Source organism: Numida meleagris, chromosome 19, assembly GCF_002078875.1.
Source record: "Numida meleagris isolate 19003 breed g44 Domestic line chromosome 19, NumMel1.0, whole genome shotgun sequence".
In the NCBI taxonomy this organism is placed as follows: Eukaryota; Metazoa; Chordata; class Aves; order Galliformes; family Numididae; genus Numida; species Numida meleagris.
The window spans coordinates 8,235,326-8,262,516 of NC_034427.1; the positions used below are offsets into that span (position 1 = coordinate 8,235,326).

The 27,191-nt window shown below is 47.9% G+C and overlaps 2 protein-coding genes across 3 annotated transcripts; both read left to right on the forward strand.

The window, feature by feature from the left end:
• GID8 (GID complex subunit 8 homolog) lies at positions 1-8,265 on the forward strand. 2 transcript variants are annotated; one of them, XM_021417103.1, is made up of 5 exons: positions 1-799; positions 1,917-2,046; positions 3,205-3,401; positions 3,906-4,103; positions 4,430-8,265. In XM_021417103.1, exons 2-5 carry the CDS (start codon positions 1,929-1,931, stop codon positions 4,601-4,603), a joined length of 687 nt encoding a protein of 228 aa, XP_021272778.1. In that variant the 5' UTR covers positions 1-799; positions 1,917-1,928; the 3' UTR covers positions 4,604-8,265. The 2 variants fall into 2 exon arrangements, with proteins under 2 accessions (XP_021272778.1, XP_021272779.1); XM_021417104.1 differs by lacking the exon at positions 1-799 and adding an exon at positions 856-878.
• On the forward strand, positions 7,723-26,660 carry SLC17A9 (solute carrier family 17 member 9). The gene is given in 16 exon segments (XM_021416988.1): positions 7,723-7,842; positions 10,469-10,638; positions 10,640-10,734; positions 10,737-11,067; positions 17,260-17,457; positions 18,329-18,468; positions 19,607-19,706; positions 20,248-20,378; positions 21,103-21,199; positions 21,896-21,992; positions 23,643-23,730; positions 24,030-24,064; positions 24,151-24,266; positions 24,588-24,643; positions 24,958-24,987; positions 25,069-26,660. Coding segments are annotated over 16 exon segments (1,968 nt in total). The 3' UTR covers positions 25,233-26,660.

The following is a 27,191-nucleotide window of genomic DNA, read 5'->3' on the forward strand; positions in this document are numbered from 1 at the left end:
TGGATCTAGTTGTGGCAAATTTATTAATTCTCAGCAGCCAATACAAATTTTCTTAGAGACTGTAAATCAGCCACTACAGTTCAGAGTCCAGCATAGCAACTGAAGTGGAAGTTGGAGGAACTTTACATGAATACACCAGGCTGTGGTCTATAGTCACCTACTGGTGGTGACTTTCCACAGATGCTTTGGTTGTTGCCACCTCTTCCAGGGGCTGCAGAATGCAAGTTGGAGTCCATGTCCCAGAGTAGGCCAGCGCTGTCACCCGAGGTATTAAAATATCAAGGAGGAACAGGAAATAGGGAGCAGCGGGCCCTGCAGCTGGGACAGGCAGCATGATGGAGTCAAGAGGCCCTGTCTGTCAGGTGGGAGCCAAAGAGGGGAGACAAGGAAGAGACAAGACCTGCCCCCCAGCCCTGCTTCCCGCAGCCTTGCTACCTCTAGCGCCACTCGCCCTAGCCCACGCCAGCTACCAGAGGCGACAGGGCGGCCATCTTGCCGCCTGGCCTCAACCGCTCTGACTCTATGGTACACTCGGCGGGCCCAGCCTCAATCTCAACGATACTGAGGCGCCGACCGCCTCGGGTCTTCTCCATGGTACCAGCGCCCCACTGGATACGTGTGTATATACATGGTGTACACTCTGTCCCGCGGCCCACCTCTATGGTTGCGTTTTCTCGCTTCTCTCCGGGCGCTGATTGGCCGAGAGAGCAGTTCTCGCGAGATCGGCGTGCCAGCGGCCTGGCAGAGGCGGCGGAGAAGCCCGCGTTCGTGCGTTGGAGCCGGTACCGCAGCGCGCTCGGTAAGATGGCGCCAGCGGGGCCGCTCCTTCCTTCGGGGGACGGGGGTTGCCGCGGTCCTCGCCTCGGTCTGGCGTCTCGGTCCGTTGCTGATCGCTGCGGACGGTGGGGAGGCACTGGGCCTGTGGCGAGCGGAGCCGTGCGCTTCGGTGGCCTGGGCCCGCGGAGGGCCGGGTCGGGGGCAGCGCCTCGGAGAGCCGGGGCCGAGCGGGGTGTTGTGAGGCGGGGGAAGGTCGCGGACCCCAGTGGTGCTCGGGCCGCGACAGTTTGGGGGATGCCGCGTGATTGGGAGCGCGGGCCGGGAGCGTTCGATCCTTCGGGTGGCTCCTGGCCCGTCCTGTCCCCCATTGCCTGGCGCTGCTGGGGTCGGTGCGGCTTTGGCGAGAGCGAGGGGAGGGAAAGAGCTGTTCTGTTGGGAAGGGGCGCGGAGGCCGCGCGTTGCCGCTCGCGGTGCTCGGGGTGGCGGTGCCTGTTGCTGTTGTTGCCGCCTTTTCTCCCCTTTCTGCTGCCCCTATCAGAAGTGGCCAAATACTGGCTTCGGTTTTAGCAGAGCGCGCCGTTTCCAAGTCTGAGAAAAACACTAGGAGATAATTTGGTAGCATTGGCAGGAGTGCTTCTGGGGCGGTCGCAGTAAGCCTTCTGGTTGTACACTGGCCACTCACTGCGTGCTGTTTTGTAGCTGTATGACACATAGCTATCCAGTCAAAGTTGTGGGTTTTTTGGTTTTTTTTTTGTTTTTTTTTTTTTTTAAGTTTAGAACAGATATTGTGTACATAGGTTTTGCTTTGGAAATTTGTTAGAGGTTTTCTGGTAAGCTGTAAAACTTTGATTCGTTTGTTCTGCATCATGGTGCTGTGGGACCTGTATAACTTTTAGACAAGACTTATTTGGACTGTATTTAACGACAAGAAGATGGTATTTAAATTTTGATGATGGATGAAAGGAGCTTTAGAAACTGGCTAGGGTATCTGAAAGTGCAGGAAGAAGATAAAAGGGTCTTTTGGAATATTAAAAGATCTTGTTAAAAAGATACAAAGATAGTAGTAACACAGTGCTTATACACGTTAAACTTGCTTTTAACTGAATTGTGTTAAATGAAATGCTTTTCTCTCTTTGTAGTAAGAGACCAGGATGAGTTATGCAGAAAAACCTGATGAAATCACAAAAGATGAATGGATGGAGAAACTTAATAACTTGCATATTCAGAGAGCAGACATGAACCGCCTTATCATGAACTACCTTGTTACAGGTAACAGTGCATTGTAATGCTAGGAGGCTCTTATTTTATTTCATCAGGACATACCATTTTGGTTCGAATATGGTACTATAAGGAGTAGAATTAAGGATTTTAAGGATTTGGTAATTGCTGTTGACCTCTAGCAACGTACAGGTGCTCTTGTATTCTCTTAAGTGGACATTGAATCAATTAAATTAAAACAGGGACCTAGCAGATATATTGAAATAGAAATTACACTGTCCTTAATTCTTATGCTAAAAGATATAGAAGAAAGTATTTTTGGATTGCTGTAAACAGAAATGACCTGCTTCTCTATGATATCCTTTTTTGTGCCATTAAGACAGAACTCAAGGTACGCTGCTGTTTTTAAATAGCACTCATAAAGCTTCACAGAGCATTTATAAGAAGCAAGTTTTAACTGTCTACAAAGGTAGACTCTAAAAGAGCACTGTTGTCAAAACAGTTCGAGACCAAAAATATTAAGCCCTTCAGCGTGCAGCCTAACTTTTATACTTAGAGCAATCAAAAATCTTGGGAAATTGTCCCTAGCAATTACTATGCATACCATCATAGTAAGCTATACTAGGGCGGAGGCGTTTAGATTTGATCTACACCCCTGTTTACATTGGTGTGCAACTGGATCTTCTGGGATGAGAGAAGAGCATCTTAGTGGCTTAGTAAAGTATGCTAAATCATTTTTGTCTGTACAAAAACATAACTTAAGATTCAGAATAGCCGTTAAAAACTTACCAACGCTACATTTGTTTTAAAAATGCAAAATTCGTTTTCTTTTCTTGTTTGTTCTCAGTCAAACTATGTAAACACGATTGGGGACTGGCGGGAGAAGCAAAATGATACAAATTCTTAAAATATGAGCCCATTTTGGAAAAAACTACAATGCTTTACTAAACCTCTAAAGTTACATGATGCTTCCATCCTTAGAGAATGAAGGCACTTGAGTTACAAATAAACTGAGCGTGTTCTGCTAGATACTTGTTGGATTAGATGCTTATATAAACAAGAATTTTTCAGAAGTTTAGAATTCAGTTTTCAGAATTAATCTTTGAATCACAAAAATGTGCAAGCAGTACCCAAATCTTTTCATTGAAATTGATTTTTTTTTAAGGTGTTTTGTAAAACTGATTTGTAGGTAAAATGTTTTTATTTCAGAGGGCTTTAAAGAAGCAGCAGAGAAATTTCGAATGGAGTCTGGAATTGAACCCAGCGTTGATTTAGAGACTCTCGATGAAAGAATAAAAATCAGAGAAATGATACTGAAAGGACAGATTCAAGAAGCCATTTCATTAATAAACAGCCTCCATCCAGAATTGTTAGATACGAACAGATATCTTTACTTTCATTTGCAGGTAAGGACAAGTGGAAGTTTTTATTTTTGTTTTAAAAGTTGTTAAGAAACTCTGGAAAAATTGTTGGTTTGAGTATGTGAAGGGATTTGTGGCTGAACAGGGTTGCAATTTTCAAATGTTTGTTTGTGGTATCATGTTATAGCAATGGGAAAACTTCTGGCATGGTACAACAACTGTCATATACCATTAATTATTTTATTATAAATTTTAACAGTGACAATGATCTGTGATTTACCAACTATTAATCTGGATTTCTAGTAGTTCCTTGAATAATACATATTTTCAAAACATGTTATTTGAAAGCATCAGACTACCTTTCCTAGTTGATCTTGTTGGCAAGTCTGTTTCTCCTTGTCTTGGACATTTAGAATTGACCTTAAACTTTCATATTATGGATTAGTATTTGTCTCAAATTAGATACCAGTGACTGAAGATTATGGTCTTGAAATATTGAAGATTTGCTAATTTGTTTAGCTAATATTGCTATGTTTTCTTCGTATGTAGCAGCAGCATTTGATTGAACTGATTCGGCAGCGTGAGACAGAAGCAGCTCTGGAATTTGCTCAGACCCAATTAGCAGAACAAGGCGAGGAGAGCCGGGAATGCCTGACAGAAATGGAGCGCACGCTGGCTTTGCTTGCCTTCGATAATCCTGAAGAATCACCATTTGGAGACTTGCTTAACATGATGCAGCGACAGAAGGTAGTATTTTCTCAACTGGAAGTTGATGTATTTTATTCGTATGTGGTGAAAACTGTGTCCAAATATTTTTGAACTTTGCATAAAATGTGTGTAGCGTTAAGAAGAAGAACAGAAATATTTCTTAAGCAGCTTTCAAGAAACTGATGTTACCGTCATCAGCTGTTTGACTTTCTTCTTTGTTTCTCTAGGCTGTTAGTATGTGGAGCTTTGTCCTGACCACATTCTGAGGAATTAACAAGCTGTGTGTAACGTTATCGATATCTGTGTAACGTTACAAGTGTTAGTCATAGGAAAACTATTACTAAACTCCAGTATTTCTTTTCCAGGTATGGAGTGAGGTAAATCAAGCTGTTCTAGACTATGAAAATCGTGAATCAACACCCAAGTTGGCAAAATTACTGAAACTACTACTGTGGGCTCAGAATGAGCTAGACCAGAAGAAAGTGAAATACCCCAAAATGACAGACCTCAGCAAGGGGACAATTGAAGAACCCAAGTAAAATGTGTGCAGATGGACATCAAACAATCATAGTACTGCACAGTATACATTTATATCAGTCTGTGACTGAAATATTTTTACTACAGTACAGCACTCAATTCAGATTTTTCAATGAACACCTAATTTGAAGGGAGAAAAGTCCCTTTTGAATGCTGCAAAAACTGCATTGAAAGGCGCTGTATCTCTTTGAAAGTCTGACTTAGGCTATGCACTATAATACATTTTTAAAAAAAAAACAATTAAACAGGACAGGAAAAATCACATTTTTAAAAGTACAGAACTCAAGCTTTCTAATTGGCTACTGATGCTTAGTTGAGTGGTCAGTGAGTTAATATGGAGTTACATTGGCAACTATTCAGTTAAGTTTAACTGTCTCCTGTTTGAAATGTGTATATAGAACAGTGAATATTTTCTACCTTTAAGTTATAGCAAGATATACATTCCCCTTAAGAGTAACTGGTCATGTTTTCATCTATAAACTTTGCAGTAAGGTCAACCTTTTGCCTAGGAAATAGTGTACAAACTTGTAAATCTTAATTTAAGAACTTTTTTTCCTTGTTTCTGACTTTTTGGTGCTTTATATGGTGAGAGCTATGTTCATAATGGATCAGTGACCCATCTTTTTTCACAAGAAGTATTGTTGGAAATAAGTTTTTTCTTAATTTTCATGAATGACCAAAATGGCCCTCAGAGGCATTTGAGAGTTTTTCTTAATGGGGACCTTTCCCCTCCGTATTGAATTTGCAGCTGCAGACACTGCAGTGATTCCAGCAGGCTAGCAGAGCTTTGAGGGCCACTGGATTTTTGTAAGCTGAAAAACACACTTGTGGTAGGAAATGAATTGGGGGAGAGATACTTTTGGAAGCCTCTGATGTATCTTCTTGTGCAGGATCTGCCTTTACTCTTGTTGAATAAGAATCGTTGTTTTAGAGCTACTTGGGCTGTTCTTATGCCTTGAGCTGAGCAGAGCAGGGCTGTCTTTAAAGACTGAAGTTTCAGTTTTTTTCGATTCTTCCATACCTTTCTGAAGAGATGCAGTTCATCTTCACCTGTATTACTTTGTTTACTGACTGTCCTCACTCCAGTTAGGATTCGAATTTTAATGTTTTACATGTGAAGTCCAGACTTTCAAGTCAACAAATTGTAATCTTGTGGGTATGGGATGTTCAGGTCAACTTAATTTTGCAGCACTGTTCACTGGTAAATATCCAGTGGTAGTAAGCACTAATCTTGCCAAATCAATCTCTAGGTTTTTAGGTCTGTATATCAAGTTATTAACGATTTGTTGAACAAAGACCGATCTGGTGGGTGAAGTAGCTTAACATCACGATGCACTGGCAGTTGTCATACCAGTCCCATACTGTACATAACCTAGTCTTGTATGGTAGATATTACCCTGTAGAATGAAACTTAGTTTTCACTTAATTTTACTGGAATACTTACGCATTAAACTGTATAAAGCTTTGCAGATACACCTGACTTATGGAAACTAAAAAAAAAAAAAAAAAAAAAAAAAAAAACCTGTTACTGATTGCGTTACTGTGAACACTGTTTACTTGTGTAGCTATTTTTTTGTGAGGGGAATCCATTGTTTGTTAAGCAGCTATTAGAGATGCAGAGCACTAAGTTTAAGCTAGATGATGGGTATAACAAAATGAGTTGTCCTCATTTATTATTGATAGTTTTGTTCTGCACTTTTAAGGCATTTGTGGCATGGAGGTCTCGAAGTTTATACGTAACAAGCAAGCTATCAGTTGCCCCCAACTACAGCGGTGGTCTGGCTGTCCTTCACCCAGACTGGTTATTTTAACACTGAAATTTTAACAGTTGTGTTCTTTTTTCCTTTTTTTTTTTTTTTTTCCCCCATTCGGTTGATGTCTGAAAACCATGTATAACTTTTAGTTTGTGAGAAACTATGTGGTTAATGTAACTTTGTTTAATAAGAAACTGCAGAAACAAAACTGGAATAGCTCTAATTTCTTCATATGTAACTGATCAGCTTTTCCTCTGTTCTGATGCTTACGTACTAAATCTCATCTAAAGCTTCTCCCAGATGAAGTGGAAAGTGGTGCGGTTTTGTGGCATGACTAGCATTTTTCTCCATGAGAAATGCAGCATTACAGTCCTGGTTGAGAAGTTCACTGTACTTCTGGAACGCTTAGTTAATTTCACATAGTGTTTGGGCAAAGAGTGAGCATAGATTACTTGAATTTTCACTAGCTTGTTTTTTTTTTCCATTAAAAAAATAAACATGTTTTTTAAGGGGTTTAATATAAAGTTAGTACAGAACTATTTCACTTTGTTTTTATGAACATGCCACATTGATAAGCAGCTTTAATCTGTAAAGTTTTTTGGTAACTGCAAGAAAATATTCGAAAGCTATGCATTTTAGAGAAAGCATAAAGGTAGTCATAATGGTACTTCTAAGGATCTTTATATTAGTGTATATAAAATAGTTTGCATATACAAATATAATATATAATCTGTTTGAAATATTCTTGAATGGTAGGGGCTGTGAAACATTATAATTTATGGAAATATTGTACACAGTAAACAGACCTCTGTCAGTACACGAATGGACTTTTGTCATATGCATGAGAAATGTCTTATTTGGTGACTACTAATGAATGGGATTTTGTTAACCCATTTTTGTTAGATAACCACTTTAACAAATATTATTAAATGCCACTTTGAACAGTTTGCTTTAGTGTTAAAATACATATTTTTTCCACTTAATTTAGAATAATATGAGAGTAACTTTTGTATGAAGATTTGTTCCAAACTCAACGGTGGCAAACAAATGTGGTACACTACACTCATTCTTCCTTCAACCTTTCTTTTGCTGAAAGCAAATAAGATTATTTTCTTTTCATTAATGTTATGAACATAGAGAAGTTGAGTTGTAAAATATCTTCTCTTACATGCCTCTGCCAAAAGACTTTGTATGAAATGTGTTTTGATTAGGCTACAAATCTCATAATCTCATTCCTGCTCCAAAATCTATCATCTCCTTAACAGCTGTCTCCTGGCTGTTACCATGTTTCGTTTCTGCCTGTCAAATCTAAGCTAAACTGGTTGCTTCTGTTGTACAATGGAGTCATTTGTGAAGGGTTAGGGATAATGAGTTTCCATGAAGATGAAATACTAGCAGTACTTTTTGAGAAAAAGTTACTGAACTGTTTAATTTATGTAGCTGGAAAACCAGAGGCTGCTGCGCAGAAAGTAACAGCAGAATTTAAAGTAAAGCATTTCCTCTCAAGACCTTTGAAGAGGCAAACACGCAGAGCTTGAAACCAGGAGAAGTACCTCTCTCAATCTTGAGATGATTTCATTGAAACACTTTCTGCTCCTTCCACCTGCATTAAAAGGAACATTGAGATGAATGTGGAGAGCACTTATGTAGCATTAAAAATGTGTGAAGTTACCTGGAAATAATTCTGTCTCCTTTCCACTCCTTGTACATATAGGTGAAGCCATTGCATTATTCTAGGATGATTTTATTGTTTTTAATTTATAAAATCGATGCTTTGTATGCTTGAGTCTAAGCTTAAAAGCATTACTTACAAAAAATCCTTGACTAGTAGATGAGTGTTGCTCAACTTACTTCAAACCATTTTCTGTCCAAGTTCATCATGAAGCTTATTAAATTGAGTTGGAGCGTGATCCCTGTGTGTCTTATCTTCGTGGGTTGCCAGACCTCCTGTTGCTATCAGCAGCTGAAAGCACACTTCAGGTAATTACCTGAATATCAATGGAGGAGGAGTCCTATTTTGCTCTAAGCCTGCCTTTACTTCTGTAGCATCTTGTGATGGCTTCTGAGCCACGCTGCACGTCTCTCTTCCATGTAGAAACAACGTGACTTGTTAGTATCACTTTCTGCCATCAAGTTCGTAGTGAAAATGGCCCAGTAGATCTCGTGAGCAGTGTTGTCCCCTGCAAACTGCAATTGGAGTTTCCCTTCAGGAGATGACTGTTGTCTTTTACGGAACGTGTGAACCTACTGCTCCTTCTCATCTCCTCTAAAAAATGCAGAGTTGGGTCACAATTTCATAAAATCTTCAAACAGTGCAACCGTTGCGTGGATAAAATTCAGCGCTGGTGTATGTCGGCTCAAACATTATCCCAATAATCTTGTGGTTGGTTTAATCTTTTGGCGGATTAAACTGAATGCGGGAAAAAAACTAGAGGAGATTGTGTTCTTGATTGTTTTCTGAAGTCGGCACCTGTCTTCTGAATTGTTTCTGTTTGCTGTTTAATCACCCTGATGGGATGTTTGCCTCCAGCAAGTGAAGCGGCACTGAAAGGAACAGTATCGATGTTTTCACTTTTCTAAACGTGTGCGCATGGTGGATGTTACAACTTGGCTGTTAATTTCACATGCAAACACATTTTATTTAACTGCAGCTATTTTTGAAGGTAAAAGCGGCTCCTTAGAGTAGAAGCAAATGAGTCAAAGCATCTATTTTAAGAAGAGATGAGCAGTAGGGGGGAAGTGAGAGAGTACAAAACCAGAAAACTTCATAGGATGTACTCAGTTTTGAGACCCCGTTATAATTTTAGTAAATAGCCAGCATTGCAGTGTTGGATGTATGTGCATCCTACAGAACTGAAAGCTTACGTAGTAGTGACTCCAATGAGTGTAAGTTGGTTTTGTGTCTCTGTAATTGCTGTACCATGCCCAAGACCTTGGCTCTTCTGTACTCTCTTGGCCTCATTACATACATTTCACTTCTGTACTTACACCAGCACTTGTCTCCCCTCCTGCCTAGATTTAACTTAACCCTAAACACGCACACTATTAATATCCATACACACCCCTCATAACTGACTGAAGGATGTGTTTGATTTTTGGCTGCATTTTCTCATGGCTTGGCTCCCTCTTCTGGAAACAGACATAGTAGCCGAGCGAATAAAAATACCTCCTTTGGGTAGTTCCTAGTTTTGTGTCCAAATAATTGAAAGAAAGCCAACAACTTGACGAAGGCTGAGCAGGTTACTCTGCATAGTTCCCCTCGGTTTGATCTCACACCAAAGCTTGTCGGCATTGTTTCCTTTCCTTGTGCAGGTGACTGTATGTGATTATGCCATGGGCCTTTGGGGGGAGACCTCTTTCCTTGAAATGCAGAAGCAATGATCATAGCATGATTTTATGTCTTTTGTTGGAGCCCTCCTAGTTCTGGGCTGGAGCTGTCTCCACGGGGTGTGAAGAACCTTCTGCTACTGTACTCTCTGAAGTTCAGTTCAATACCATCCCTCTTGATTTAAGCTAGCTGCCCTTCAGGGACTTGAGAAGTATTTCAAGGAGAAGAATGGGTAAGTTAGCTTAACAGCAGCCTCCTAAAGTTTTGTTTTTGCTGAGTATTTACAGGCTCCTGCTTTTCCTGCCTGTAGGTGGGATACACTGGCCATGCACACCTGCACGCTGTACTTCCCAGTGTAGCCAGAAGCTTCAGCACCTTCCCCAAGGACTGTGTACCACCTGGACAGGCTTTGCAGAGCTCCTCCTCCCTCCTCTGCTGACCCCAAGCTTTGCCATGCCTGCATCCAAGCTGCTGCCGGTCATCCAGTCACCTGAATGATGTCTTAACAGCGCTCCTCTACCTGCTCGCTCATATTCCTGAGGTGACTCATCAGTCCTCTTGTTTTGGAATGAGAGAACTATTATTTTAATTATCTATTTCTATAAAGAAGTTTGATTGTATCTGGCATTTAAAGGAAGGCAGCAGCTCTGTCCGGCACGGCTAATCGAGCTGTAACGGTACCGATTTCTATTCATGTTCTTCCTAAATTGGTTGGGAGTATTGTATTCACTTCGAATCTTACGAAAGCAGAGCAAGAGTTGTTTCTGCTGGCACGTTTGTGAAAGGCAGAGGAGCGAGGGGCTGTCCCACCAGCAGTGCAAGCAGCACTGCAGTTTTTGGATGTTGAAGAGGAGAGGCGTGCAAAAGCGAGGTCGTTTTAGTTCTTTCTGTTTAGCCCCCACGATGGTGCCGGTGAGGGGTTAATTATTTACCGAAGGAGGAGGAAAAAAAAAAGAAAAAAAGACGGGGAAAAAAAAAAACCCAACAACACAAAGACCAAGTTTGAGGGAGAGGGATGGAGACGTCAAAGCCCCGCTCCGCGCTGCCCGCCGGGCGCTCACCGCGAGTTCGGGGCTGCCCCGGGGCTGGACGCGGAGCCGGGACCCCGCCCGCCCCGAGCGTTCTGCGGGCGGCCCCGGCATCGTGGCGGGCGGCGGGACTTCCCGGAACGGCCCGGCGGGGTGGCGCTGACACGTGGCCGCGGCTCGGCAGGGGGAGGGAGCCGGCGGCCGGGGCGATGTGAGCCGGCGGGGCCGGAAGGCGCTGCCCGCATGGCCGCGGGTGGCGGCAGGAATGCGCCGGTGTGCGGCGGAGAGCACGGCCCCCGGGCCCCGCAGCACGACGGCATGAGGAGGGATGGAGGCGGGGAGCCGTACTGGTCCAGGTAAGGCTGCGGCGTCCCCCGGGCGAGCTGGGAGGGCTCAACCGGGAACCCCTCCGCCGCTCGTGGGGCTGCCCCTGCAGCGTGCCGGATTCCGGACGAACGGTTTCGGAGATGCTCGGGGGGAGCGGGGGCACGCGGCTGCTGGGTGGTGGGCGGTGGAGGAAAGCCCCCGAAGGGCGAGGTGTGGAATTGCTGTGAAACACGGGGAAAAAAAGAAATCTACTTCTGGTCTGCAGTCAGTTATTTAAACATGCCGTCGAAACTACAATGAGGTTTATCAAAGTGTTCCAGTCGAGATGTTTGTACTGCTGATAGCGATTAATTAAGATAAAGCCTGGAAAAGCAGGAGCTCACCAGCTCGGACCTGTTTCTGTTTCTTTTCCTCTCCCCATCCCGCCTTGCAAAGATGGCACCGAGGACAAGTTTGGGCGCAGCACTGGTGGGCTGCACGCTGGCGTTCCAGCACTTCAGAACCCCAAAACTCCACGCTCTCTCTGTGCTGTTCCCTGCGTTAAACCGGGATTCCAGCAACGTGCTTCTACCTCACCCCCACCTGGATGAACTCCTGCATGGGAGCCGCAGTTTGGTTCTTAACCGCCTTGCTTTTGTCAGCTTCAAGGAGCACCGGGACGCTGCTCTTGGGTGCAGGGTTTGGGTTTGGGGTTTGCTGTGTGGGGCCGGGAGCTGTGCTCCTTGGTCACTGTGGGTCCCTTCCGACTCCGAGCATCCTACATTTCAGTGAAAATATTTAGCACTCCGCTTAAGCCCAAAGCGACCGCTTTTAGCAACTGTGGCATAAACAAAAGAGATAGTCGATGATGACTGTTGGCGAAGTATTTATCGAGAAAGACGTATTTTCAGAGGATTCTGACCCTATTGCTGTTAGTGATAGAACGAATTCAGTCTGTGTGGAAGGGCAGTAGGATAATTGTAACATTGCAGCAAATCACAGAGGCAGAGGCCACGGCCCCATCACTAGCCCCGCACGCACCAATGCGTGGTTGTGCATGTCCCTTGTTTGGGCATGCTTTGTGGATCTCAAACAAGTGGGAGGGGAGCGCTCTGCCAGGTTATACGAGGTGCAGAGCGTGGCCGGTGAGGTGATGAACAATCAGCGTAGGGGACAGTTCTTGATCAACGTATGCGAATAAATAGCTCTCAACGTTTCCGCGCGTCGATTAATTGAGTGACACGGGTTCCGCGTCCGTGCTCCGACAAAAGCCCCGCCAGGATCTGCACCTGTCGGTGCGAGGAGAGATAAGCGGTTATCTCAGCAGGTTTATTGTTCCATCTCTGTTTGTGCCGCTCCTTCTTTTGTCCTCCCTTTTTTCAGCCGGCTCTTCCTTCCTCTTGCACTGTTCTTGCCCCGTGGTTCACCCCACCTCCCCAGCTGCCCCGTTCAGGCTTTTTGGTAGGTTTCCAATGGCTGTGCTATCACGCGTGATTATCTGTATTGTCTTTCTCATCCGAGAACAACGCTTGGGGATTTCTGTTTGGAGCTTGGAAAAATTGCTGGTGTTTGTAGCACATCTGGACATTTAGATAGCACTTTTTGACTGGAGATCTTAACATGCCAAGCAGGGCCTTCTGGTTGGACCGATGAGAAGGCTAAAGCTCCAAGAAGAGAAATGTTATAGCCAAAACTTAGAAATAAAGCCATGGGCAGATCCAGCCGGCGACATGGAGGCAACGTTTTGGATGGTGCCTCCAGGAGAGGAATAGAGCACAGAAAAGGCAGCGTGTCCTGGGAAGAAACCGGCTCCTGAAACCACTCTGCCTCTCCCAGCCTCTGGCTACACCTGAAGACAAGGGATTATTATAGCAGTTCCTTTAAACTTCGGAGATAAAAGGAGCTGTACCACGGGCCACGTGCTGCTCTCCAGTCTCCTGACTGCACTTCTTGCCCCAGAGATCACGTTGTGTTCCTGAGTTCTGTATCCTCCTGTATCCTGTGTTTTATCAGCTCTGTGTTGCAGCTTTCGTTGCTTTTTTCTTTTTGCACTGGTTGTTTTTTTTTTTTTTATTATCCAAGTCCCTCATCTGATTTTAATCATGCCCTTGCTGAGAACTTTCCACATGGAGGATGCAAGCAAGAAATGCATTTCACTTATGGCTGATCCACGTACATCTTATATCAGTGTGCAAAGCACGCGTGTGCTTTGTTATTACATTTTTCCACCTCCTCCACCTGGACTAAACAACTATTTCCAGCTCATGAGTGCGGCTCAAATCTAATTTTCATCTTTGCTTTTGCCGAAAGCAAGAAATGAAGAGAGGGAATAAACTGAGAGCTGCGCTTGCTGAACACCACTTTGTTGCCATCTGTGGCTGAGCAGAAGAAGTTTGTGCACAGGAGGCGAACAGGAAATCAGCAGCTTTCCCAGTAAAAAAGCCCTGTGTCCTCTGTGCTCTGGCTGGAAAAAAGCCTCCTCTGAACCCAAATGCTGCTTTTGACAGCAAGAAATCAGCAGCGTGGAGCCGGTCTGCAGCATGACAACGTCAGCTCGAGGAGGGAAGAAAGAGCACTCCCTGGATACACGTGTTGGGTTTTTGAGGGAATTGTTGGTAGGAAAAACAAAGAGAAGTGAGAGGATTGTTGAACCGAGTTAAAAATAACCACCTGGGTGTTATCTCCTTGCACCGCGGCAGGCAGGCGCAATTGTGTTGATTGCTGTCAGTCAAAGCAGGTGGTGGCTGAGCTGGGACTGAGGTTTGCTATGGGGCTGTCCCGCTGCCAGGTGGCCCTGTGCCGCTGCCAGCGATGCTGTCCCACGGCTTGGTGGCCCTGAGGAGTGGCTGGGAGCTGGCTCTGTCCCTCTGATTGCCCAAATTCCAGCGAGTTCATTTCAACAGTGACCTGCAGTGCGGGCAAACAGAGCTGAGGGAAGGGAGGGGGCGCGTCAAGAGAAATAAAAGTGGAGTCAATATTTGCTTTGTGGCACCTACTGCAGAAGTTCCTCCAGCGGGATAACAGGCTGCAAATAACGATACCCTGTGCTGCTGGCTCTCCTTCCACTGTGGCTTTCCTTAAACGTCGGTGTCAGCCGTTGTGCCCTTGGATGGGGACTCACGGTGGGATCCGAACCCCACAGAATCTCTGGGTGCCTCCGAGCAAAGCGGTGACCCAGTGCCCGGGGCTGTGCTGGGGCAGAACCAAGGGACGTCATCAGGACTGCTCCACCACAGCGCTGCTGCTGTACAGACAGCTGCCCAGAAAGAGTCATTAGGGCTCAATTACAGTCCTCATGCTAATTATAGTCCGTCTGGGTGGTGGTTGGAGGTTTGTGAAGTCGGAAGTTTCTAGCTGCATGGCTGCTCTGTCTGCAAATTGGGTCCCAGAAGGGGATGCAGCTGCAGGTGCTGTTCCTTGCACGAAGGAAGATGCTGAGCATGGCCATAGGTTTAGGCTTAGATGTGCTCCAGTCTTACTCAGTTTGGTTATTTCCAGCACAGGTTATTATTCCCTCAGCAGGGAAGCAATTAAGGCAAATTTGCAAACGCTGGTAAAGCTCCACTTCTCAGATAGCAGTTGTAATCTCCAAAACCTTACATTTGATTTGTCTTTACTGCTTAGTTCTTGAAGCAGAGTTTTATTTTTTCTCCCTTCTTCTAACCCAGGCTTCTCCTGTAACCTTTGCTGCTGTTGTTTTGCATTGAGCAGAACGTTGACTCATCGGCAGCCTCTGTGATAACTATAATTAGGAGAAAATGCGTTTACGAAGCTCTTTCCTCTGATGTAAGCACATCATTGTCCTTGCAGAGAAGTGATTCTTGCCGTGCTTCTGGTGGGTGTGGGCACACTCAGGCTGTCAGAGTGGATTTTCCCTGCTGGATATGCTACCTATGGAGCAAGTAGGATTCTGCGGTCTTTGAGACAGTCCACGCATGTTTTGAATGGAAGTGTCTACTGATAAAAATATAGGAAAAGGGCATAAATGCATGGAGCGGAGCTGTGATCAACATGTGCACTGTCTCAGCAGCTAAATAATAGTAAATCAACACTTACTGCAGGTGCTTTACTTGGTCACCCCAATTGTTCAGGTTCATTGACTCGAATTAACTGGCATCGTGCTGCTGCAGATAAGAGGGGAGATTAGGGCTCCAGGCTGGCTGCAGAAAGAGGTTGGTAGGAGCCACAGCTCTGCAGGTGATGAACAAACATCCTTTGTTTTTGCTGCAAGTTAAAGTGTGATCACTGAGTCATAAAATCACAGAATCATCTGGGTTGGAAGAAAGACCACTAACATCCCCAAGCCCAACACCAACCCACCCCACCATGCCTGCTGAGCATGTCCCTCAGGGCCGTGGTTTTGGAACACCTCCAGGGGTGGTGACCCCACCACCCCCGTGGGCCGCCTGTGCCAGTGTATCACCAAATTTTCCCAATCTGACCCTTCCCTGGCGCAATGTGAGCCCATCACCTCTCGTCCTGTTCCTGTTACCTGGGAACAGAGGCCGACCCCCACTTTGCCCCAACCTCCTTGCAGGGAGTGATGAGGTCACCCCTGAGCCTCCTCTTTTCCAGTCTGAACCATCCCAGCTCCCTCAGCCACTCCCCATGGGACAGTGCTCCAGAACCTGCACAGCTCCATTGCTCTTCTCTGGACACGCTTCAAGGCCTCCATGTCTTTCTTGTAGTGAGGGGCCCAACACTGAGCACAGTACTCGTGGTGCAGCCTCAGCAGTGCTGAGTACAGAGTGACCATGTCCCTCTTACAGCACGTGTCCTTCTTACAGCATAAGACCAAGAGTATATATGTCACCTGGTTCAACTGACCGAGGCAGCTCAACCCTTGGTTACTCATTCTTCCAGCAAAGATAAGTGAGGTTTTCTAGTTCCTGTGCTACTTAGCAGTGTGTGTGCACAGTTGGGACAGGTCCAACCTTCAAAACTCCCAGTTCCTCCCACCGGGAGCTGGCATGGAGCTGCCTGTTTGCCTTATCAGGAAATAGCAGTAAATTCACCTGGAGCGGCCCAGTGGCTCCGAGTGCTTTCCTTCCCATTGTTCCCTTGTCTCCCTCTGTGACAGACACGTTTATAAATGGCCTTGTGCTGTGTGGGATTAACCTACATTGGTCATAAATCCAGTGCAGGGGAATAAGTGCTTGTTTCAATACAGAAGTGGTGCAGGTTGTTTCCCACGCAGACAGTGGGGTGGAAAGCACAGAGGTTGATGCCCCAGTACAGCAAACTCCCCAGTCAGCCCTGGAACGGTGAGAGCCCGTTCGCCCAGCGCTTTGTGCTCTGCCCTCTGGGCACAAAATTAACCAAATTTAAGATATGGGGGTCACTCCATAAGTAATGCCTCCTATTTATTTCCATGGAAGCTGCAGCAGGTACGATAACACTATTTGATAGGGCAAATTCTCAGCTACAAAACAGCATTTTTCAATGTAGTCACCACCATTAGCTGTATGCTGCACTTGGACAAATCTGTGCCACCCACCGCCTCACTGTGCACACATCTGCTGTTTGGTTTCCATCAACGTTCAGCAAGCATCAATGAATGCCATTGGGTGCCATTTCTTCCACACGGTGGAACTTGGTTCCACACCTTTGCTCCATACATGCTTCCATGTGAGGTGCCCCTCTGCTGCCATCTGTCACATGGCAACAACATGTGATGGAATATTGTTGGGAAGGTTCAGTCTCTACTGCCATGCCACCAACATCCACCTCTGATATCACGGGCCAACGTAATAAAATAGGAAGCATTACTTTTGGAGCAGCCCTTGCAAATAGTGTGTTTTCACTGAGCTTTTTTTTTCACAGGCACTGGGGGTCCCAGCCTGCAGACATGGCAGGAGTAAATGTCCCCTTCTACAAGAGTGCTTGCCTTGGGGCTGGGTGCTCATGTACCAGAACTGAGCACGGGCTGCTTACTCCTTGCTTATATGCTGGGTTACCCTGCTCCCGACTCTGGGCTGTTCAGCCCCACTGTGTCCCGTCTCTCCCTAAAAGACTCTTCCATCCATGTCACATTTATAAAGAGTGACATGCCACCTCCCCTGGGGAATGGGTTGGAGTGCCAAACAGCAAATATTTGCTTCCAGCATGGCGTGTCGTGCACTGACCTTTCCTTTGTTACCCTTTAAAGAACACTCCTAGAGCTTTTGTTTGGGACAGAAAAAGACAGCTCTGCCAGGCACATCCACTCAGCCATTTCCCCACCTTCTTTTTGCCCCGTGCAGGCCCGAGTGCCGCGTGTGGACGGCGATGCTGCTGCTGGGGACGTGCCTGCTGTACTGCGCCCGCGTCACCGTGCCCATCTGCGCCGTCGCCCTGAGCGCACACTTTGGCTGGGACAAGAAGCAGTCGGGCATTGTGCTCAGCAGCTTCTTCTGGGGCTACTGCTTGACGCAGGTCATCGGAGGACACATCAGTGATCAGTACTGGGAGTTACTTCCATTTCTATTTTCTGTTTTGTTTTGTTTTGTTTTGTTTTCATTTTCTGTTTCCATTTTCTGTTTCTATTATTTCCATTTCTGTTTCCCCCCCCCTGCTTGGGCTTCCTCAGTAGCACAGAGCTTGGTTTTGACCTCTCGCTTCAAGTTTCGGTAGTGCCACATTTCACCCTGCAACAGTAACAGGGCAAAGGGTGAAGTCTGTTTGTGGGGAAAGGCTTGATGGGTTTCCCCATCAGCCCTGCCCAGGGTCTATAGCCCTGATTCAGAAAGTACACATGCAGTTTTGACTATTTGTTCAGATGCCTGGGTCTTAAAATTGGAGCTGTGGTTGTAGCGCAGCATGCACCAAAGGACTTTGCACAGGCATAATCCCCATCGAACAGAGGGAGTGCCCCAAGCATCCCACACAGCTGCCAGAGAGACCTACAGGTGTGTAAAAGGGCACGTAGACCAGTGTGATGGTAGTGGACTCATAGACCAACATGGTTTCTTTTCACCTTTAGACAGTGAAGAGCACTTTTATACCACCATCATTTTTCTGACGGAAGTGGCATTTGCCACCAGTTCAATAACTGTGGTAAAAGAAGCAAACCAGCAGCTTGGACTTCCCTCCATAGGGGTTGGCATGAGTTCTGCTCGGGGGCTGCCCCAGGGCCCTGTCCTGGGCTCCAGCAGGTGGGAGGGGAGGGGGCCGCTGTGCTGATACTGCTCCCACAGGGCTAAAGGCCTTTGTGAGAGAGGAGGAACAGGTCTGACAGCAAATTCGCTCTTAAAAACTGGCTGAGGAAGGCTTGAGCTTTGGCAGGGAGCCTTTGCCCTTTTGCCTTTTCTATACGTGGTTTTTTCCTTCCAGAATAGGGGGTGAGAAAGTCCTCCTCCTCTCAGCATCAGCATGGGGCTTCCTGACATTCATCACTCCACTGCTCACCCAGATCACATCGGCACACCTCGTCTTCATGACCTGCTCCAGGTTCCTCATGGGGCTGCTGCAAGGTGAGAGCCACGTCCTGAGCACAGGCAATAAGTGCATGCAAGTTCAAAGAATCATAGAATCATTTGAGTTGGAAGGGACCTTTAAAGGCCATCTGATCCAACCCCCTGCACTGACCAGGGACACCCACAGCTCCATCCGTGCTCAGATCCCCTCCAGCCTGACCTTGGGTGTCTGCAGGGATGGGGCACCACCACCTCTCTGGGGAACCTGTGCCAGAGCTTCACTGCCCTCAGCATAAGAAACTTTTCTCGCATCCAGTCTAAATCTCCCCTCTTTGAGTTTGAAACCATTTCCCCTTGTCATGCCGCAACCGACCCTGCTAAAATATCTGTCCCCTTCTTTCTTGTAGCCCCTCTTTAGATACTGAAAGGCCGCTATCAGGTCTCCATGGAGCCTTCTCTTCTCCAGGCTAAATCCTGTGATTTGCAATGCATGAGCTCTTCTCCTGGGTGTTCAAGCAAGCCTCAGAGCTGCCTCCACACCTGCAGCTTCCATAGGAAAAAAAATGACATTTCTAGATAAAGTCACCCACAAATCCTTCCCCCATAGAAACCTCTCGGCAGGACATGGGCTGCCCCGATGGGAAGCTACAGCTGCCTTCTGAAATCAAATTGGGATTTGCTGGGTTTTAAAATTCCTTCAAAGCACTCGGTGAAAATTGGTTCCTCCCAAAGCCTTTGCCTAATTTGGGGTGACTTTCCTTTCCCCTTGCCAAACTGCAGCTCTGTGGGGATGTAAGTGCATTGGCACTGATGAGCTGATGCGGTGGTGGGATCCCCATCCCCGGAGGTGTTCCAGAGCCGTGGAGATGTGCACTGAGGGTCAGTGGGCATGGTGGGGTGGGGTGGGGTGGGGTTGGGATTGGGGATCTTTGAGGTCCTCTCCAAACTTAATAGTTCTGTGATTTTTTGTATAACTGATGGTAGCAATGGTGACAATGACATGTGATTATGAAGAAGCCACAGACAAACCTTTCATGGTGATGGGTTCCTTTATTTTACGTTATGCCCCAATTACAAATTCACCTGAAGTCCTGTTGCTTTATCTCGGTGCTTAGCTCCTGCTGGATCTTGTAAATTTGCTTTCAGCTTGCTGGTGAGGCCCCCTACCCTGACAGCTTCCTTCCCTTGCTCACAGGGGCCTACTTCCCATCCCTGGCCAGCCTGCTGTCCCAGAGGGTCCGGGAGAGCGAGCGAGCCTTCACATACAGCACAGTGGGAACTGGCTCACAGTTCGGGTAAGTTCAGAAGGCAGATGGCTTTGAGCAGCGAGTGACGGTCTCAGGACATGCTGCTGATGAAAGGACATTAAATGGTTGGAGGCAAAACTTCCAGCCCGAAGTGCAGGCAGGTGCCTGGGTCCATGAGGATGCCGCCTGCAGCTGGGGAAGCCTCAGGCAGTTGCTGTCTGTGCTCTCATGCACACATTGCTGAAGCCTTTGTGTTCTCTGAAGTGTGCTGTTTGCTCTGGAGCGTGTCAAGGATTTCTGTGTTGTTTTGTTTTTTTTTACTTTCCTTCCAAGATAGACTTTGAAGGGAGTTTGCAGCACTTAATTACTGCGGGAAACAGCCTGATCCAGTAGGAAGAGCAGAGGTCAGCCCGAGACTGCTCACTGTCCCCTGACAGATGACAATAATGGAACTTTCCCATCTCTGCTGATTTCCTTTCTAAATGGAAGGGCTGCTTAAAAGCCAAACAGCAGTTTTGCTGTGTTTAATCACTCGGTTATGGGGGTAAGAAATGCAGCCCCGTGAGCCAGCCCGCGGCTTGCCTTGCAGGACGCTGGTGATTGGAGCTGCGGGATCTCTGCTGCTGGACTGGTACGGCTGGGAAAGCGTTTTCTACTTCTCCGGTTTGCTCACTTTGCTCTGGGTTTACTGCACCTGCAAGTACCTGCTGACGGAGAAAGGTAAACCAGCCCTCCTGCCTCGAGTGGCGGCTTTCCGCAAACCTGCATTGCCAAGGGCGTGTTACACAGTGGGTTTTCTTTGGGTCCCTTTGTATCATATGCAGTGTCTGCCTGAAGATGCTGAACCTGGAATCAAGATTTTGAGCTTTTGCTTTGCTGAGTTTCTGTTCCCAGTCCCGTGCTGGATTATATTGCTGTCGAGAGTCCGCTCTGACTCCTCCGTTCTTTAAGCACTGGTGAAAACACCATGCAGAGCCTGATCTGCTAAGTGGATTAAGCTAAAGCAGTGCAAGATACTTATTCCCAACTAAGAGCATCTACACACAGAGCTTTTAAAAACCAGTTAATCCTGAATATCTCTTCCAAATAACTCTGGGAGTAAATCCACGCATGGGCAAATGATGACACCTGGATACAGTGTTGTTAGTGTGTGTGGGATGCAGGAGTGCAGCTCATCTTGTGCCTGGTGTTGCCTGGGATCCAGAGCTGCCCAAAGAGCTGCTGTGCAGAGGTATAACAAATGGTGAGGGTGGCTGGATGGGGCGGTGTGTGGGTGTGGTGGAGGAGCTTGGTGAACATAACGTGAGCATCCAGTGCTGGTATTGCAAACAGAAGTGGAGTTAGAGGCAATTAAAGGTGCTTGTACAGCGGTCTCTCAAGTCTGGTCCAGCTGCACAGAATATTGCTGATCAGAGCTCTCCTTTGGCTGTTTTCATCCCTCCAGATCTCGTCATCCCCATAGACTATTTAATGAGAGGCATCTCCATCTCGAAGCAGAGCAAAGTGCCCTGGAAGCAGCTGTTTAAGAAGGCACCAGTCTGGTAGGCAGCTGGAAGAGCCCTGAGCGCTGTGCCAGGGCAGCGGGGCTGGAGAGCATCCTCCTGCCAGGGCTTCTCACCTCGGTGTGCTCATTTGTTCTGTGCGTTTCTATTTTGCCCTTTTACATTTGGCAAACTTCGCCAGGTTTGCAGGCTGCTCCCTGGGTGAGTCCTGTGCTCCTCCAGAGCACCGCTCCCCACCACGCTTGTTAGAAACGCTTTTCACAATGGGCTCCTAAGCAGTGCTTGTGCAGGGGTCCTGCATTCTCATTGTTGGAAAAGCATCTCTTTACAGCCCTCTTTTTGGAGGGGGGGTTCTGCGTTGGGTGCCGAGGCTCATCGAAGCACAGCAGCGTGTTCCCAGGGGCTGCTAAAGGCAGGGTGGAGGGGCTCGCTGCCCTGAATAACCATGGGCTATCTGCTGATGGCAGAGCCTTTGGAAGCCCTCGGTGACACCTTCTGCAGCAGGGTGGGTGAACGTGGCCAGAACCTGTGCGCTGATGTCAGGCACGGCGATGTGGGAGCGTGCGGTGCGAGCCGAGAGCTGCAGTTATCTGCAAAAAGATCTCCGGAAACAACTGCAGCTCTCGGGGGGATTGACTCATAGACCAGGAACTGAAATACCGCGCTGCTGGGGTGGCCCTTCTCACCCAGCGTCGCTGTCACCGCTCATTCCCCCTCCCCGCTGTGTATTCCCAGGGCTGTCATCGTCGCGCAGCTGTGCACAGCCAGCACGTTTTTCACTCTCCTCTCCTGGCTGCCGACTTTCTTTAAGGAAACATTCCCCGAGTCCAAGGTAAGCGCGGTGCAGGCGGGCAGGGGAGGGGCTGGGCTGGGCTGGGCTGGGCTGCCCGCGGTGCTTTCGGAGGGAGGGGTGGTTTTCTGATGGACGGAGCAGGGCTCATGACGCCGTGCCGTTGCAACGTCTCCATTCCTGGGTTTTCATGGGGTTTTTAGCTGTATTGCCATTGCATAGCTCAGAGCTACCTGCAGAAGTGGTCATTACCGTTGATAACGTGAACTTACTGGGAACGCTTCCCTCTCCCCGGCGCAATTCCCATCTTTCAGGGTCCTGCTCCTTCGGGCTGAGCGCTGCTGTCTGTATCGTGTGCTCAGAAACTGAGACGGCCCTTTCCACGATAGCTCTGTTAGGGTTGGGTTTTGTTCCTTCTTTTGGTAATTTCCAGAGCTTACAAGTGCCTTTTATTATTACCTCTGTAAGGAGCTTTATGGCATCCTTGGTATTTATATTAAAATCATGTATTAAACCAGCAAACATATTGTTGTGACGAGATCTGTGCACCTCTTGTAATATGCTTGCAGCGGTAATTTACCATCTGCTATGCTTTATATCGTGGTTCCCTTATGTAAGATGCTCCGTACACTGCTCCTGCATCCAATAATTGCTTCATATATTTTAATAAACCGGGCCTTGACGATGCTTGATTTTAAAGGATAATCCTTAGCGTGGTAAAACTGTGTCACCTGCTGGTCAGATGCCCCTGCTGCAGGTGAGATGCCTTCACCCACCCCCAGCCCACCTGGCTGGATGGAGATGGAGGAGCGTTTTGGCAATGAGATGAGGCAAGGGTGGCTTTGGTGTGCTGGGACAGACTGTGCTGAGTAACCCCAGCTGGTGCTGCAAGATGTGCAGACATTACCCTGCAAGCCCCGTGATGGTACATTTTTGAAAGTGACCAAGAACTAACATTACAGTGGTGCTGAGAGATGCAGATGGGCCCTGGTGCAGTTTCCAGGAGCAGGCAGAACAGGATTGCTCAGGAGCACTCAGCCCTCCATGTGTCCCACTGCTGCTGCAGGATGTGTCCATGGGGTTCTGGGCAAAGGAGCATGGAGGGGATGAGCTGAGATGAACACAGCCCAACACACAGCGAGTTCAGCTCCCAATGGGATCTGGGCACTAAATGCCTCCTGAGCAGCAGTAATCCAGATGACCAGCAATCATCTGTGATTACAAATGTAGCAAGCTCGCTGAATTGAAAATAGACCAAAGCATGCTGCTGCTGTACTGTTAGCTAATCCTGGCATTACAAAATCCAGCTACATTCCCCCAGCTTCCCGCTAATGCTGCTAACGAGGCTGAAGCCACTGCTGGAAATGCTGCTGGCGGCTTTGCTGCTGACCTGCAGGGCAGAGCTACACCTGCAGCTCCCAGAGCTCCCCGGCTCCCTGCACATCACCATGCTGAGCTCCAAACTTTGCCACTCTCAGTCCCTTCCTGCTGGGGTGCACAGAGGGACAGAGATAGCAATGCTGCCAGTTGCCTGGCCTGGCACCGCGGTCCTGGGGGGCTGTGCTGTGGGAAGGTAGCAAAGGCCTGTAAGAAATCCTGCTCCCTTCATTTGTTTCCTTTCTGCAGGCTTTTGCAAAACATTTGCAGACAAGTTCTGACAGCAGCCCTCTCTTGACTTTTGCTGTCTTTCAGGGCTGGGTGTTCAATGTAGTCCCCTGGCTGGTTGCAATTCCAACAAGCTTGTTCAGTGGATTTCTGTCCGATCATTTAATTAACCAGGGTAAGAGCCCTTCTGGCTTTTCCTCAGCTTTTATTTTATGCTTTGTGGGAACGGAACGGGGAGGAGGAAGGAGAGAGGCATGTTGGGAAGGAGGAGAAGTCCCAGCAAACAGACAACGTGCGGTCCTGATATGCCAGCGGTGGGAGTACTGCCCCATCCACATTCTTGGAGCTCTCTTTGGTCTCACAAGATCCATCTGGAGATGAGCTCTGGCCATCTGAAATCACTCTCTGCTCTCCTGGCTGGGAACAAGGAGACCTGTCAAGCTGCCTTAACTGGGATTCTTCCATCTCTTCCAGGGTACAAAACCATCACCGTTCGTAAGTTCATGCAGGTAAGAAAGCTGAAGCCACGGGAGCAGCTTGAGCTACCTGCTCATGGAAAACTCACCTGGGTATTGAATTTTTTCTCTTTTTCCAGGTCATTGGCTCTGGAGTCTCAAGCGTGTTTGCCCTGTGCCTGGGCCAGACATCCAGTTTTTGCAAAGCTATAGTGTTCGCCTCAGCCTCTGTTGGGCTTCAGACCTTTAACCACAGGTACCCACAGCCTCTCAGCTCCCCCCTCACACTGGTGGGGCTCTACGAGCAGCCTGCCTCCATCCCACCATCAGTGCTATCCCTGAGGATCATCCTCTGATCCGTGTGCTGCAGGAGGTGGATTGCATTTCGTCCCCTCTGAGCGCTTGGAGCAGAATCCTTCCACATTGCTCCACTCGCAGCCTCTTCCCTCCTTGTCCTCTCTCACCAGTATTATCTGGGATCCTTTCCTTTGGTTGGACCAGCTAAACTCAGTGCAAATGATGAAAAAGCAAATCCTGCTCCACTAAAGCTGCCATTTCCCCCTCTGTTTCTCACTAGCGGCATTTCAGTGAACGTGCAAGACCTGGCCCCGTCCTGCGCTGGTTTGCTGTTCGGTAAGGAGTCCTCAGGGCTGTGTGGGGGCAGATGGGGCTTGGGGTGTTGAGCTGTGTGCCTGCAGCCTCAGCTCCCATGCATGGAGCTGCCTTCATGGAGCTGCACAGGCATGCTGCTTCGTTTGTCTGATGGCTGCCACCAGGAGGGGTGAAGTGTTGGTTGGCCTCACCATCTGCATGGCATTTTGCTGTGCACATGGAATGAACAGATCGGGTTGGCGAGCCAGGTGAAGATGTGCACGTCTTCATGTTGCTAATACCCAATTCCTGCGAGATGAAGCAAAAAGGGCATTCCTTCTCTCTTCTCTTTGCAGGTGTTGGAAATACAGGTGGAGCTCTGCTAGGTAAGGCTCTCCCTGCAGCTCATCCCGTGGGTGGGCAGGATGCGGCCCCTCTGCATTTCCATCTCTTCCCTCTGTGCACAGGTGTGGTTTGCGTGTACCTGGCTGGATATCTGATGGAAACAACGGGCTCCTGGATTTCTGTTTTCAACCTGGTGGCTGCTGTCAACAGCATCGGTCTCTGTGCATTCCTGGTGTTTGGAGAGGCCCAGAGGGTGGACACAGACTCTGCCTACATCGACCTGTAGCAATGAGTCCAACGAGCAGTGGAAGGAGCGGGGTGTGTCACGTCTGTGTGCCACTGATGCACAAGTGCCAAAGAACATTATTTTTCTGTGGGTATTTTAATGGGACAAAAATGACAGGGACCGTGTATGTAGTGGGTCTGAATGAAACCCACGGCGGAAGAGAAATGTCGAGTTCCTGTTTTGCTCAGGGCATGGCTGGTGGTCTGTGGGGCCATCCAGCTCAAAGTCTCCAGTGAGAATGTGGCCTTGGTTTGCCCCGGTCCCTTTCAGGGGCCAGGTGTGCAGGTGGCCGTCCTGCTGGATGGGGCTGCAGTCTGCACTCTCAGCTTATGGAGTGTGGGGCATGGGAATGGCTGTGCTTGGGCACCCTGTGACTGTGTGGGGGATTTCCAGTGCATTGCTTTTTGTCTGGACTAGGGAAAACCCAAAAGAATGCACCTCTGACCTTAACCGCCCCTCGCGTGCCTTCGTTTTGCAATCTGCTCTGCAGGTCCAACCCAGGTGCACGTGGGAATGGGCTGTGAGATGGATTCAAGGCTTCCTTCGGGACAAGTGAGGATCTCTAGCTGGGAACCCTGGGCAGGAGGTCCCATCCACATTACCTTCACCATGCTCCCACTGAGACCTCAAAGCCTGAACCCCTCACTGGGGGACATGGGGCTGTGCTGCCCTCGTGGTGCAGGGGCAGCTGAGGAATCCTCCAAAGCTGTTTCACTGCTCTGAATGTATGTGAAGAACTGGTCATGTGCAGTGCTACGGATCTGCGCTCCCACGTGCTCCCTGCTCTGTCAGAGTTGTCCTCCATGTGCTCTTGAAGGGATGTGGGGGCCTTGCCAAAGAGCCCGCAGTGGGCATGGCTTCTGCATGAGGTGTAAAGCCAATTCCTGCACTGGGGACCCATAGTTATGGATGTGGATCCGTGCTGTTCCCTGTGCCAGAGGGAAATACTTGGCTGTCCACGTCTCTGAGCCGGAATGTCTTAAGTTATTTATAAATATTTTTAAATTTAAGTACCAAATTCTATATTTTATGTACTTGAGGCCTGATTCTGCATGCCTGTTTTCTGTGGTACTCCCAGGAAAGCCCATGGGATTTCTAGAGGGGAAAGATTTACCAGCCCACAGCTTCTGCTTTTGTAGGATCTATTTTCCACGTGACATTTCACATTAAAGTAAATCATTGCTTTTTCTCCCACCCCTCGCTCACAGCTCACACAGCACTTTGCTGGGTTGTCTGCATTATCTGCCTCTGTAAACTGGCCAATGAGTTACAGATCTGAGGCCAGGTTCCACGTTCAGATATCCTCAGCAAAGCATTGAACCCCTTTTCCATAGCTGTACAATTATTAGTTTAAGCAGCCTTGCCAAAGCTTGCTATCAGAGGTTGTGTTATGGAAGGACCTACAAAAATAAAGGCAGCAAATCGTTTGCACGCTGTCTGGTTTCCATTGGAATGCAGAGATGCCCGCTGAGACAGAGCTCGAGTGCATTCAGTGTCACCAACTCCTTGGGGCTGGTGAGGGGGTGGGAGGCTGTGCTGGGAGAAGAGAGGGGCTGGCAGATCACAGCATCCTCACACGTGTGTGCTTTTCCCCACTTCTATTGGAAAAATGACCGAGGAGCTGTTTTCTGGACACTCCAGCATCAAGGGACACGGTACGGGGTCCCTTGTTGGAGTAATAACACAAATGAACCAAGTCTGCTGTTGGATGGCACGTGCCCTGCGGACAGGCCTTCTCCTGCCTGGAGACTGCGTAAAAAAAACCCTCAAATTGCCAACTTTTGTGCATCCTCGCTGATAGGTTCGTGCAGGTGCCAACAGAGGGAGCTGTTAGATTTGGGATGTGGGGATTGCTGCCAGCCCAGAGCTGCTGCTCCTGGCCCTGGCACCGCTGGCACAGCTGGAGCAGGCGCTGTGCATGGCACCACTGGCACAGCTGGTTGGGCCGGGGGGTGAGCG

Excerpts from the sequence above, each read along its gene's own strand:
- GID8 (XM_021417103.1), top strand. The coding sequence starts at position 1,929 with ATGAGTTATGCAGAAAAACCTGATGAAATCACAAAAGATGAATGGATG. Across the intron at positions 3,402-3,905 it reads ATCTTTACTTTCATTTGCAG|CAGCAGCATTTGATTGAACT; the intron begins GTAAGGACAAGT and ends CTTCGTATGTAG. Across the intron at positions 4,104-4,429 it reads ACATGATGCAGCGACAGAAG|GTATGGAGTGAGGTAAATCA; the intron begins GTAGTATTTTCT and ends TTTCTTTTCCAG.